The 12,103-nt window shown below is 27.9% G+C and overlaps 2 protein-coding genes across 9 annotated transcripts; one reads left to right on the forward strand and one right to left on the reverse strand.

Moving 5' to 3' along the window:
* Positions 1 to 1,682: 1,682 nt before the first annotated feature.
* LOC149879099 (uncharacterized) lies at positions 1,683 to 3,986 on the reverse strand. 5 transcript variants are annotated; one of them, XM_090071463.1, is made up of 6 exons: positions 3,553 to 3,986; positions 3,157 to 3,321; positions 2,771 to 3,019; positions 2,506 to 2,547; positions 1,975 to 2,276; positions 1,683 to 1,848 (listed from the first exon to the last, which is right to left on the reverse strand). In XM_090071463.1, the coding sequence occupies exons 1-6, from the start codon at positions 3,605 to 3,607 to the stop codon at positions 1,828 to 1,830; spliced, it is 834 nt and encodes a 277-aa protein (XP_089927589.1). In that variant the 5' UTR covers positions 3,608 to 3,986; the 3' UTR covers positions 1,683 to 1,827. The 5 variants fall into 5 exon arrangements, 4 of the variants coding, with proteins under 4 accessions (XP_089927589.1, XP_089927588.1, XP_089927590.1 ...); XM_090071462.1 differs by having other exon boundaries at positions 2,506 to 2,583; XR_016446847.1 differs by lacking the exon at positions 2,506 to 2,547 and having other exon boundaries at positions 2,829 to 3,019; positions 3,553 to 3,853.
* A 177-nt stretch (positions 3,987 to 4,163) lies between these two features.
* Positions 4,164 to 9,709, forward strand: LOC145180897 (uncharacterized). Of its 4 annotated transcripts, none has more exons than XM_090071467.1 (5): positions 4,165 to 4,257; positions 4,573 to 4,689; positions 5,846 to 6,202; positions 6,380 to 6,533; positions 9,052 to 9,709. In XM_090071467.1, exons 1-5 carry the CDS (start codon positions 4,241 to 4,243, stop codon positions 9,235 to 9,237), a joined length of 831 nt encoding a protein of 276 aa, XP_089927593.1. In that variant the 5' UTR covers positions 4,165 to 4,240; the 3' UTR covers positions 9,238 to 9,709. The 4 variants fall into 4 exon arrangements, with proteins under 4 accessions (XP_089927595.1, XP_089927593.1, XP_089927592.1 ...); XM_090071466.1 differs by having other exon boundaries at positions 4,231 to 4,484; XM_090071469.1 differs by lacking the exon at positions 5,846 to 6,202 and having other exon boundaries at positions 4,164 to 4,257.
* The last annotated feature ends 2,394 nt before the right edge of the window (positions 9,710 to 12,103 follow it).

A 12,103-nucleotide genomic window follows, 5' to 3' on the forward strand; every position in this document is an offset into this window, starting at 1 on the left:
CAGAGACTGTCATGGAATCTTTACCAACACAATTTATAGTATTATACAGTGTAGGAGAAGCTATTTTCAATGTTAGTGTATTAAGTTAATAAAACTATTGGAAGTTTTACAATGTCATATAAAGTTGCTTATTATTTTTATTTTAGTGTGAAAATTAAAAACTAAGTTTAGTAAAGAGAAAAATTGTTATCTTATAAGATTAGATTCGACAAGAGATCATAAAATGGCCGAATGATTGCTCCACTCTTCCACAAAAGTTTATGGAAATCGGAGGTTTTCCGTGCGTATGTGGTGTTCTGGATGGGTCTCATATACTCCTTTCTAACCCTCCTCAAGCAGATGAAGATTCTCTAATCAATCGCCATCATGTCCATAGCATAAATGCAATGGCAGTATGTGGACCCGACACGTCCATATTTTATGCATCGACCAACAGTCCAGAAAGGTGGCATGATGCACATGTAAGCCTGTCACTAAGTTATATTTTACAACTGTTAGTTCACTAATGCTGGGTATTCAACTAGTACGTGACATTCTTCGGTATGTTCATATTGAACATACTATTTGAACTATTATGATTGCTAATTAAAATGTAACTTAGACTAACTAATATAATGTATTATAATGTAACTTACAGTAAATTTAAATATTGTGATTTTACTACTATTAGGTTCTAAGAAATTGTAACCTATGGAACAAGTTTGAAATTGGAGAGCTTCCATTTAATGGAGCTGTAATTTTGGCTGACTCTGCGTACCCATGTCGAGAATGGTTAATTCCACCTTTTCCTGGTGATCCAGACGGAGCTCAAAAACGTTTCAACAAAGCACAGAGAAAAACTAGAAACATAATTGAGCGATGTTTTGGCATTGTCAAAAACAGGTTTTATGCTTTGAAAACTGGAATTCGTTTGCATAAGGTCGAAGATGCCTCTAAGCTTATAATGTGTGGATTTGTTATCCATAACTTGTGTATTCAACATGGAGACAACGGTAATGACTTTGAAGAACGCGAAGAAGAACAAGTTGATGAAAATCTAGCTCAAGAAAATCAGAATGATGGAGCTTTGAATAGACGATTACAGCTACTTAACTACTTTACTTAAAAGTATTGTTTAAAAATTCATATACAATTTGCTCTAGAGCATAGGATCTATCAAAATAGTTTGGACATGGATCATAGATTTGTGCCTAAATTAGTTGAATTAAAATTGGAAAAAAATTCACACAATGACTTTTTAATAAATGCAAGAAATTTTTATAAAATATTAGACCATAAAAATATATGTTTATATCTGTTTTTATATAGTATGTGTATTTTGTTTTTTTATAGAACACGCTTAAAAAAAAATTAGGAGATTTGTTAGCTTTTGTCGTTAGGAGCAATTCTTATTAAGAGTATTTTAAAAAGGTAAAAAATGCTTAATAGCATAAAATTAAGATATGATCGTATTAATATTAAACTAGATTACAAAATAAATTTAAAATATGAAAGATATTGTTTTGTTTAAATTTTAAAATCAACCACTAGCCAATGCAATACCTTATATATAGTTATATATAGTTGTGATGCTTGTATCTATTTCACATCGCAACAGCATTGGTCTTAATGTTTGTGTGAAGTTTTACAGAACTTATTACTGTAAGGTAATGGTGATAAAAAAAATGAAATAACAAGAACAATTTCAGGTTGAAGTTATATTTTTATTGTTACTAAAAAATGTAATTGGTCATGGCTTTACAGTTAAATACCTTCAAGGTGAATGTTTAAATATAGTTATACAACATTTTTCGAAATTTAACATAAAATTATGATGTAGCTCTTCTCTTAATGCTCAAGAATTTCCTCCTAAAACAAAAAAAATTTGTTAATGATAAAGTTATACTAAATACAAGCTACAAGTTATACTAAATACAAAAAATTTGTTAATGATAAAGTCATACTAAATATTATTACAAATTAATTTTAAAATACCGTTTCTGTATTTACAAAATGTTGCTGGTTTGAAGGTTGCAATTTCTCATTCATTAGCTTTGTTGCTGTTGTGTAATATATTGTTAAAGCCTTTTCTTTTCGAATTTGCTGTTGTCTGAGAGCAACGTCCAATTTCAGAAGTTTTACTCTTAATTCTTGTTCTTTTTTTAATCTTTCTTTTTCTAACCGTAAAACACTTACTTTCAATTTTTTAAAACTTCCATCTACCAGGAGACTTTCTCTAGCTTGTTTTCTTTTTAATTTTTTTAATGCCCCCCTTGATGGTTTATTTTGAATTGAATCTAAAATTTAATTCTAGGTGTCAAAACAAGATCAGTTAACTAAAATAATAAGAAAGGTGGTTTAGATTCCTTTAAAAATAAGAAGTTTTTAATGGTTTTGGAAATACTAGTTGTGTAAAAATTAAGCACAAATTGATGTTGTCTGTTATATAATTATAAGTCTAAAACCTACAATTAACTAAATTAAACAACTGAGATTTAAAAAAAATTAATTTATAAATTGCATTACCTTGAAGTATCTGACAACTGTCACTAACAAGAGTGGTATTGTCTAAATTAGGGGAGGACATACAATCAAATCTTGCATCTAATATAAACAATCAATTAACTCTATAAACTATAGAAATAGAAATATATATATATATATATATATATATATATATATATATATATATATATATATATATATATATATATATATATATATATATATATATATATATATGTATGTATTTTATAACACAACTAGTCTTAACCAACAAAGAAAAATATACCAGACATAGACGAAATAAAAGAAGCTGTATCAGAAGATTGTTTCAAAGTAAAGTTTACTTCTTTACTTGATGAAGAAAGGGTGGCAGTGGGAGTGGAAAGTTGGTTGGGAGTGGATGACAATGCATCATTTGTTGTACAAAAAGAGATATTAAAATCAGGAACATCGATTCCAGATACATTTATTGACTTCCTGTCAATAATGTCTAAAACAACATTATCTAATTCTGTTAGTTGTCTCCCTGCAGCACCTTAAAAAAAAAAAATTATATATATATATTTGTATATATAATATATATATACAAAAATATTTAATTATATATATATATCTATATCTATATATATATATATATATATATATATATATATATATATAACAAAACTATACCTGTTTTTAGACTCTTAGCAAAATTTTGCATTGTAGCTCTTCGCAAATAATTCCACTCTCTACTACGTAGCTGGTTGATATCTTCAATTTTTGCCCCTAAACTATTTAAATGTGACATTATGTCTTCCCAAATTCTATTTCTATGCCTCATAGTAATAGATGGACCTAAAAGTAGATGAAATAAATAATCAATATATAGTATAATATAGTCTTATATAGTAAAATACTAAATATTCTATAATAATATATTATTTTATAATAGGAATCATACCTAAAAAAGCTTACCTATATATATATATATATATATATATATATATATATATATATATATATATATATAAAATATAATGCAATTATACATATTTTTATTTAAATAGTTTGCTAATTAGAACATACCAAGCTTCCCAAGAAGAACCTCTTTGTTTTCTCTAATCTTTATTGCTAGTATCATTTTAAGTTCTTTAGACAGCTTTTTATTTTGTTGTGTATTTGTGTATTATTTTGTTGTGTATTTGTGTATTATATGGCATATTTGTTGACTATTTATACTTTTCTTTAGTCAAACATTATGAAAAATTTGTTTAACCAAAATTACTATCGAAAACCTAACAAGGAAAAACAACAAGGAACTGAATAATCGATTAAATGCAGATTTTAAGTAATTAGTTTATTATGGAGTTACCAAAATCCTTTTCAGTTTTATCTATAAAATATCTACATAAAAACACAAACAAAGAATGTTCAATGATTTTGAAGCGCTAACGTTGTTCCAGCAATGGCCGCCAAAAATCACGAAGAAAATATCTAAAATTGAGATCAAAAATCTATCTGAAGTTTTTTTTCGAAAAAACGCATTTTTTATCTGAAAAGGCGATTCCCTTGTTCGTTTATAGCATTGGATTTAAAAACGAAGTTTTTATCTTAAAAACGGAATTTTTTGAATGTTTATAGCAATGGACTTTTTTTTTCTTCGCTTTTTACGGTAAAAACTTCGTGTTTTACGGAAAAAACTTCGTTTTTTATGTTTATAGCATTGGCCCCGGCTAAAAAGAGAACCCCATTCAATCGTTTCCCTTGGCGATAAATGCATGTGCCATTACGGTAAAAGAGTAATGAAAATTCTATTCGTATCTTATAACTGTTACACTTTTATACCATATATAATAGCTTTTAACATTTTCAAGCTCAAGTTAGTTTAAAAGTTATCATAGATACGTAAACTGCCTTTTTGGATTATCATAAACTATATTATAGTTATTAAATAAAAGTTCGTCTCCTATGTAATGAGGAAAAATGCGACTTTATAAAGTTCATGCAAAAAAAAAAAAGTATATCTTCAGCCCAATTTTTATGTGTGTGTGTGTGTGTTTTTGTGTCTTATATAATTGTATAGCATGTGTATGTTCATTAATATAGTTCAAAAATTTACAATCTTATGGCAGCAGATCAGTGTTTACGTTTCAAAACAAGTGTGCTTCGTTCTACTAGTGCTCCACCATTTAACTTGTCCAAAAAAACACTTACCAGTTCAAGGTATGTTTTTTAAGTTGCAATGTATATGCCTAATATTTTTATAAATTTTAATAAAGATTTTCCACAAGTTTTCCAAATTATTCTGGAGGTTATTAAAATGTGGACTATTTATGAGGACTTTCAGAGACATTCTACATTGTTTTAGGCCATAATTTGTTACCAGAGTCTCAACTAGCTTTGCAAGGTTTTTGGCCTTGTGATTCCTAAAAAATCCCCTAAATACTGAAATATTAATTCAAAGCTACTTTCCCTTTAATATTTTTTTTGAGAATTCAAAATTTTTTTATGTGGCCTGACAAAGATAAATTGTTTTGTAATGTTCTTCTAAATAAATTAACCTCAATATTTATCATTGATGTTTTGGTGGACCACACTTAGCAGTTTTTTAATTTCAGAGCTTCTCCCGTCTTTTTCTATACTCACTGAAGGCATCATGCTTGTTGAAAACTGCCTTATGGAAAAGGAAACTTCTCCAAAAGGATCCTGGTTTCTCAACATAATCCTTTAAAAATTTCAATTGTTTTTCTGATTATTCTTGTTGATGTATGGTTTCTTGAAAATGTAAAAGCTTTTTAAGTCATGCTTTTTTAGTACTCTTGCAATTGTATGCAGACTGGCTGCTGTTCCAATTTCATTTTCAATCTCTTAATGCACACTTAATGAGGGATCTATCTTTCCTAGAGATAAGTTCCTATTTTGTTCCCTTTCCAGTCTTGGATGATCCAATCAAGAATCAGTAAAGGCATGTGTTTCTTCTTATTTTCCATCTTAAAAAATTTTGACAATTAGATTAATGTAGGGTACTTAACAGTTAAATATAAATTAGTTTTAGATAGTTACCAAACTTTTCTGCATGATTTTTAAACACAAATTTTAATCCTATGATTAGTTTTGAATGATGAATTATGTTGCTTATTTCAAAATCCTGCACTGAACTTTTACAACAATGTTTTTAATTGTCATTTGAAATGGATTCTGCATTCCACTTAACGCTCTATCAAATACACATATAAGTTTTAAATTGGTCAATTTTTTGTAAAGTTATTGAGACTCTAGTGAATGCATGTTGACCATATGATTAATTTTGAAAGATACTGTTGATAAAAAGAAAACTTTCTCAATAGTGTCTTTAATGGCCCTGGTAATGTTTTTTTAGGGCCCATACAGATTTACAACTTTCAGGTTGGCACACTTCAATTACAGGTTTGCATCAAGATGTTTACAACCCTTTACATTCTTTGCAAATGTCAAAAAATCTGAAATCACAGAATAATAATAAAAACGAAAAGTTCAAGTCACGGAAATGGTATTTGAAAGGAAAAGAACCTTCAGTACCAGATCCAGAATTTACATTTCATCATTACACAGATATTAACAAGTATATGGAAGAATATAGGGAAATTAAATTAAGTAAAATTAGACAAAAATATAAAAATTCATATGTAGATGAAACAAATAAAGTTACTTCTCATGAAATGAATTCAGAAAAATATTATTCAGAAGAACCAAAAAGGTACCTTAAGTTTTGTTGTCCTAACTTTTACAATTTATTATTATTATTATTATTTTTATTACTCTTTGTTGCTAATAATGCTTTATCAGTTTTATTTGCTTTGAAATTTGCTCTGAAACTTGCTTTGAAATTTGGTTTGAAATATGTATTCATACGTGAAATTTCTTTATTTCATAGTTACAATTTTCAAGACAGCACAACTCATAGAGATATTAATTGTTTTTCCTCTCCTACGAATGATTCAATTGATAAGAGAGAAAATTGCAGCAAAAATGACTTTATGAACAATACATATCAAAATATTAGCAAACATAACAGACCGAAAAGTGAGGTAAGGTTATTAAAAGAAACTCATACTATTTATGAAATATGCAAAAATGTTACCACAGGTTTTTTTTTGTATATATACGCACTGAGATGCTCGAATGAAATTGACACTAAAAAATATTTTTATGAGAATCCAATATGGTAGTTCATGAGTTACATTTTATATGTAATATTCTTGCCAATATTTTTTTTGCCCTTAGAATCAATACACCATTTTCCATAAAATAGAGATAATTTCTAATAATTATAATTAAAAATTATTAGAAAGTAACTAGGTTCCATTTTTTTTATCACAAAAATAGAACCTAGGTACTTTCTAATACCTAGGTTCTAGTCTTGTGATCAGAAAATATTAAGGTTTTATTTTTTGATCACAAAATGTTATGCTAGATCTTCCAAACCAAATAGTGTCCTTATTATTATGCTAATTATACATTACTAAGTGTAGTGCCTGTCACAAAGAATCATGCTGTTGAATTAAATCACCAATGAACCCTTTTACTAAGCTAGTAATAATGACTTTATTCAGAAAAAGTAACAGTATAGAGTTATTGTTGGTAAAAGTTGGTTAAAAATTCCCTGCCAAATTATCTAGTTAAAAAATGTAAAAATTAATTTATGCAACCCACAATAATGGATTTTGTTCATGTTAAAATCACTTTTAAGTGGCTTTAAAATATGACAAGCCAAAAGTTTGAAGTTTGCTCAACTCAAACAGCACCACTGTTGAAATGTTTGTCCTTTTTCTCAAAAATAGAAGCAAAAACCACCATTATGGATTCTGTTTTTTTCCTCTAGATCTTGTTTTGATAAAGTCAAATTGTTAAAAAATGGTGAATAACTATTTTTGAGGGGAACGAATTAAAGATAATCTTTTATCCTTATATGTAAACAGAAATTGTTTAAATTTTAAATTCAAGTTAGTTCTATTGGTTTAGTCCCATGTGTACCAGTAATAACGGGTCTATTTTTTCTGGTTCAGAATTTTTAGCATCCATTACTTAAGATGCCATCCTACCATTGACGAAATTATTTTTGACTGCCATCCTAACATTCATTTAAATAATTAGTTCTTCAAATAAAAACCCTTGAAAATGATTGAAAAAATCTTTGAATTCATTATATTTGTTATTCACATACATGCATAAAATTGCAATCTTTTCTTCATTCACCTATATAGGGTGAATTTTAAATTATAACCTTCCAAATTTTAGCATTTTACACCAAGAAAATTTTTCTTACTAATTATAATGAAAATACACAACCTCTAGTGTCAGAAAAAACAAAGTAAATATTTTTCCTTTGCAAATAATAAAAATTTTAAAAATGTAAACCATAAAAAATTACTATTTACAGTTTAAAGTAAAAACAGAAGGCAATATTTAATATTTAAATACTTTTAAATAAATATTTACTCCTTAGAGTACAAGTAAATGCTTTATGTTAAATATATAAAATATAAAGAAACTATGTTAATTAAAAATTTATGAAATCATATTTTCTCAGTTTAGCACTTAAATCTATTTAAATTTTATTTTTGAGATTGAAAAATAAAAGACATTTATTGTCTTGAAGTTCTAAATTTAAGAATTTTGTGGGTGACATCATTACTAATAAAGTCCTACTAATTTAGCATCTATAGAGTTTATAATCTTGGCACAATTCATAAGAAAAGACTGCTTGTGTTAATAGTTAGTGTTACCATATTTAGTTGAAGGTAAATAAAGACTTAATTGCTCAGTTTTAATTTAAAATAACTAGCATTCCCTCAAGCACCAGCTCACTAACAACCTTTTAATATTCATAGTTTTTCTAAAAGAAGTAATTAATATTTCCTTCTATGGGTAAGGAGGGGAGGTTTTAAACGTAAAAAAAGGTCCTACGTCACTATGAACTTGTAATACTGGTTATTTTGCTCCTTTACAACAGTGTATGGGACTTTTAAGTCATAATACTTTGAGCTAAAATGGCTTGAAGATAAACCGAAAATCCACGATGATAAATTTATAGCGGAGTACTGGAAAGTAAAATTTTTCATTAATTCCGAACCACCAGAGCATGTTACTCAAACTTTGGGGATTTTCTTAGTTTTATGTCAATTAATGGCTAAGCAAATCTAAATTTGTGCGTTGCATGACCTGGATGAGTTAACCAATGATCATCATACACTAAAATATTTCTTTACGTTTTTTTTGTGAATTTTTTTATATTCCTGATGGAAAAAACGTTGAATCCTTCACTTAGGAATATTTATCGACTAGAGCACTTATCAAATTATTTTTATAAGTTTATTCTCAACTTGTTATAACGAATGTCTATCTGAAGGACCAAAAGTCTGAATAAGTTTGAGCTTGTAAGTAATTAAAAAAATATCTTGGCGTACTTTTTGTAGGTGTCTTGTTAAATGCGACATTCAAGTGTATATATATATATATACACATGTATGTTTATATGCGAGAAACTTATTTATATTTTAAAATTTTAAAGACTTGTGTTTGAAGGCAAATAACAATTTATTGCAGAAAAGAATGCCACTTACATTACCAAAGTTTAACGGATGTTTTCTACCCAATCCTTCAATTACGCATCCTCACACATTTGAGCCAGATTTTTTTCTACAATGTCGAAAATTTAAAGATATGCCGGTTCGAAATACCGCTGAGAGTGACAGAAAAGCCAATTATCATTTAACAAAAGTTGTTCATTAAGTCCGTGAATCTATTTAAAGGTTGCTTAACTCCTAACGATTTTCAATTTGCGTTCAAGTTGTACACACCTTTCTTAAACGAAATGTCTGATGTTGAATCTTAGAGCAGCATTGGGAATATTATTGGCAGAAATAAAGACGCTATCGTTTTTTCTTCATCTGGTTTACCTATTTATTGCCCAACGTCAGTTATAAATATCCGATGGTGATGATACTGTTGTTGGATTGCTGTTTGTCTTGTTTATAAATGACATTATTATTGATATTTTTTTCTACCATTACAAAAATAAGTGGATTATGTAATGGTTATAAAAGTGCAAGGAACCAAAATAATACGTACTAAACATTAAAAAGTTTATGAAATTTGTATTTCAAACTATAAATAAAACTATAAATATTTTGGATTATACAAAGTGCTTTTTACAATAACGTTGTAAACATAATTACACAATAAACGTTAAATTTTAATGGAATTATTTGTTAAAGTCTTCTCGCAAAGTTTCTATAGCCCACTATGGTCCATGATCATGTCGTACAAAAAGTGACAAAATGTTTGATCTTTAAAAATTCGCTTAAAACTAAAGTTTAGTAGAAAAACAAAAATTTTATTTTCAGGTTTAAAATAATGAGGTTTTAGGTTTGAAGTTCAAAAAGTGGGGAAAATTTGATGCTTTAGAGCATAAATCAATCAGAGCGCTTTTAGATATGCAGACTGTTACACTTCTTATAGACTTATCAAATTTCAGGATATACCTGTGAAATATAAGAAATATAATAATAACATGAAGTATAAAGGATTAAGGTAAACAACATAAAATTAAAAACTTCAAAAAGAAACAATTTACAGGGTTTTTTTCTTTCGAACACCTTTTCGAATATTTTCGCCCAGGTTCGCTTACCTTGAATCTTGCTGCAACAATTGATCTCCCTCTTAAAACTTATCCCAACTTCCCTTCCTTATACCCATACTGTTAAAAAAACTATAGCAAACGGGTCAAAAAATCAGCTATATCAGCTAAAAGGATGCGCTTAAAGCTGCTTAAAATGCACTGTTCTAAAGGTAAGCTGATGGAATGCACGATATTATACTTTATAAGTGTTATGTCTGGTATGATAAGCAATTATCAAATATGATTCTGATAATGGCGAGGATTTAATATATTCACACTGCAGTTTATCCTCAATTAATACTAAAAACACTGCATCATTTACATGTTAAACTACATGTTAAAACCCTTTCTCAATACTTTTTATGCTATATAGGATATAAGTCTTATTACCCCCATGTGAAGGTACTAAAGCCAATTTAAGATGTTAAAAAAACTAGTAATAACTTATATTTTAATTACTGTTGCAAAATTTATTTTATATGAAAAATAATTTCAATCAAAATTTTTGTAAAGCATTTTTTATTAATATCCTTCAGTATGTTAATATTTTTAACAAGAATGATTTTAAGACATTCCCAGACAGAATATAATGTTTTATTTAACAATAAATATTCAAATATGGCTAAAACAACTGTGGCAAAAATAAAAATCACCTTTTCTTTTTCCCTTATGCTTACTCTAAGCCCAAAAGTTATTTTTCAAAGTAGGTTGAATTGGTTTTAAATGCAAGATATATTCTTATAGTTTATTTTCAGATCATTAGGGGAATGTTCCCTTGAGAAAATAGTCCTAGAATTTCACGGTCAACGTAGGTAATCTGACCATTTTGGAAAATTTTCATCGAACATTAGTCGAATATTTTTTTTTTAAAATTCAAATATTCATTAAAAAATTTTGAGTAAGTTTATTTTCTCTCAAATCTCATTAGGAACATCGATTAGTACTGGTAGATGTTGGAGCGTGAAACTTGAAAACATGGGAGTCAGAATATTATGAGACCAAATAGAAAAATAGTAACGAATAACGTGCGCATTTTCCTAGAAAAAATTCTTTTCGAGGTAAGATTTCCATAAGCAATAAGTTTCGTCAACGTTAATGTACCCCCTCTTTTTTCAATCAGTCAGCAATTTTACCAAAAAAAAAAAAAATATTAATACCAAAAAATATTCTTAACATAGATCTATTCTAAGAAATCACATTCTCTTTATATTCAATTCTCCCTAAAACTGGTAGCGCCATTCCCTTTATTTGTTGCTGTTGCTAACCGAGTAAGCCCATTTATGATTTGGAGCCGACTGTTGCTTGCTTCAGCCTCTGCACGACCTCTGCCAACGTATAAAATCATTATGAGCAAAGCTTGAGTTACGTTCTTCGAATTGTCTAGTTCACATCAAAGCAAGGAGAAAAAAGAAGAAAGGGAAAAAAAAAAAAAAAAAAAAAGAAAAAAAAACTACCGAAAAAATCAACAATAAAAAATTGGTTCTAACAAATATGAGAGAACAAGCAGATTTAAAATCGATAAAAACCAAATTTCACACTCCAGTGTACAATATTTATTAATAGATACAAATAGTAAATCGAAATTATTAGAAGGTTTGTTATCCTAATGGCAAATACGGAGGATAATTTAATAACCTGTATACGAAAAGCAGTTTAGATGATTTGTCTCAGTTAGTCGCTTCTAGGTGAAAAAGTGCGACAATTGTGGTCACTCTTTTTAAATTTTTATTGTAGGATAACTTGTTTTATAAAGAATTTTTAAAGACTTTTTAAAACATATATAGAATTTACTTTCGAAATCATTTGGAAAAAGCACTTTGAAACCTAAGAATATTTTCTTGAAGCCGCTTTAATTTTGCAGTTTACATTTATAACACTAAAGATTAAAAACTTAAGTTTAATTGAAAATTGAACATTAGTTTCCAATCTTTAGTGTTATAAATATAAACTGGTTGAGCTTTTTAACTTTTAACTAGG

The sequence above is a fragment of the Hydra viridissima genome, unplaced genomic scaffold (assembly GCF_058129835.1).
Source record: "Hydra viridissima isolate aposymbiotic clone 2 unplaced genomic scaffold, HvirCarnegie_v1 scaffold_14, whole genome shotgun sequence".
NCBI classification, from domain to species: Eukaryota; Metazoa; Cnidaria; class Hydrozoa; order Anthoathecata; family Hydridae; genus Hydra; species Hydra viridissima.

What these genes read in the sequence shown, in the direction of transcription:
- LOC149879099 (XM_090071462.1), bottom strand. Translation starts at nt 3,607, where the DNA reads ATGATACTAGCAATAAAGATTAGAGAAAACAAAGAGGTTCTTCTTGGG. An exon ending in GGTTCTTCTTGGGAAGCTTG is followed by an intron (nt 3,322 to 3,552) that starts GTATGTTCTAAT and finishes ATCTACTTTTAG; the next exon opens with GTCCATCTATTACTATGAGG. An exon ending in TGCTAAGAGTCTAAAAACAG is followed by an intron (nt 3,020 to 3,156) that starts GTATAGTTTTGT and finishes TTTTTTTTTAAG; the next exon opens with GTGCTGCAGGGAGACAACTA.
- LOC145180897 (XM_090071466.1), top strand. Translation starts at nt 4,450, where the DNA reads ATGCGACTTTATAAAGTTCATGCAAAAAAAAAAAA. An exon ending in GTTCATGCAAAAAAAAAAAA is followed by an intron (nt 4,485 to 4,572) that starts GTATATCTTCAG and finishes TCATTAATATAG; the next exon opens with TTCAAAAATTTACAATCTTA. An exon ending in AAAACACTTACCAGTTCAAG is followed by an intron (nt 4,690 to 5,845) that starts GTATGTTTTTTA and finishes ATGTTTTTTTAG; the next exon opens with GGCCCATACAGATTTACAAC.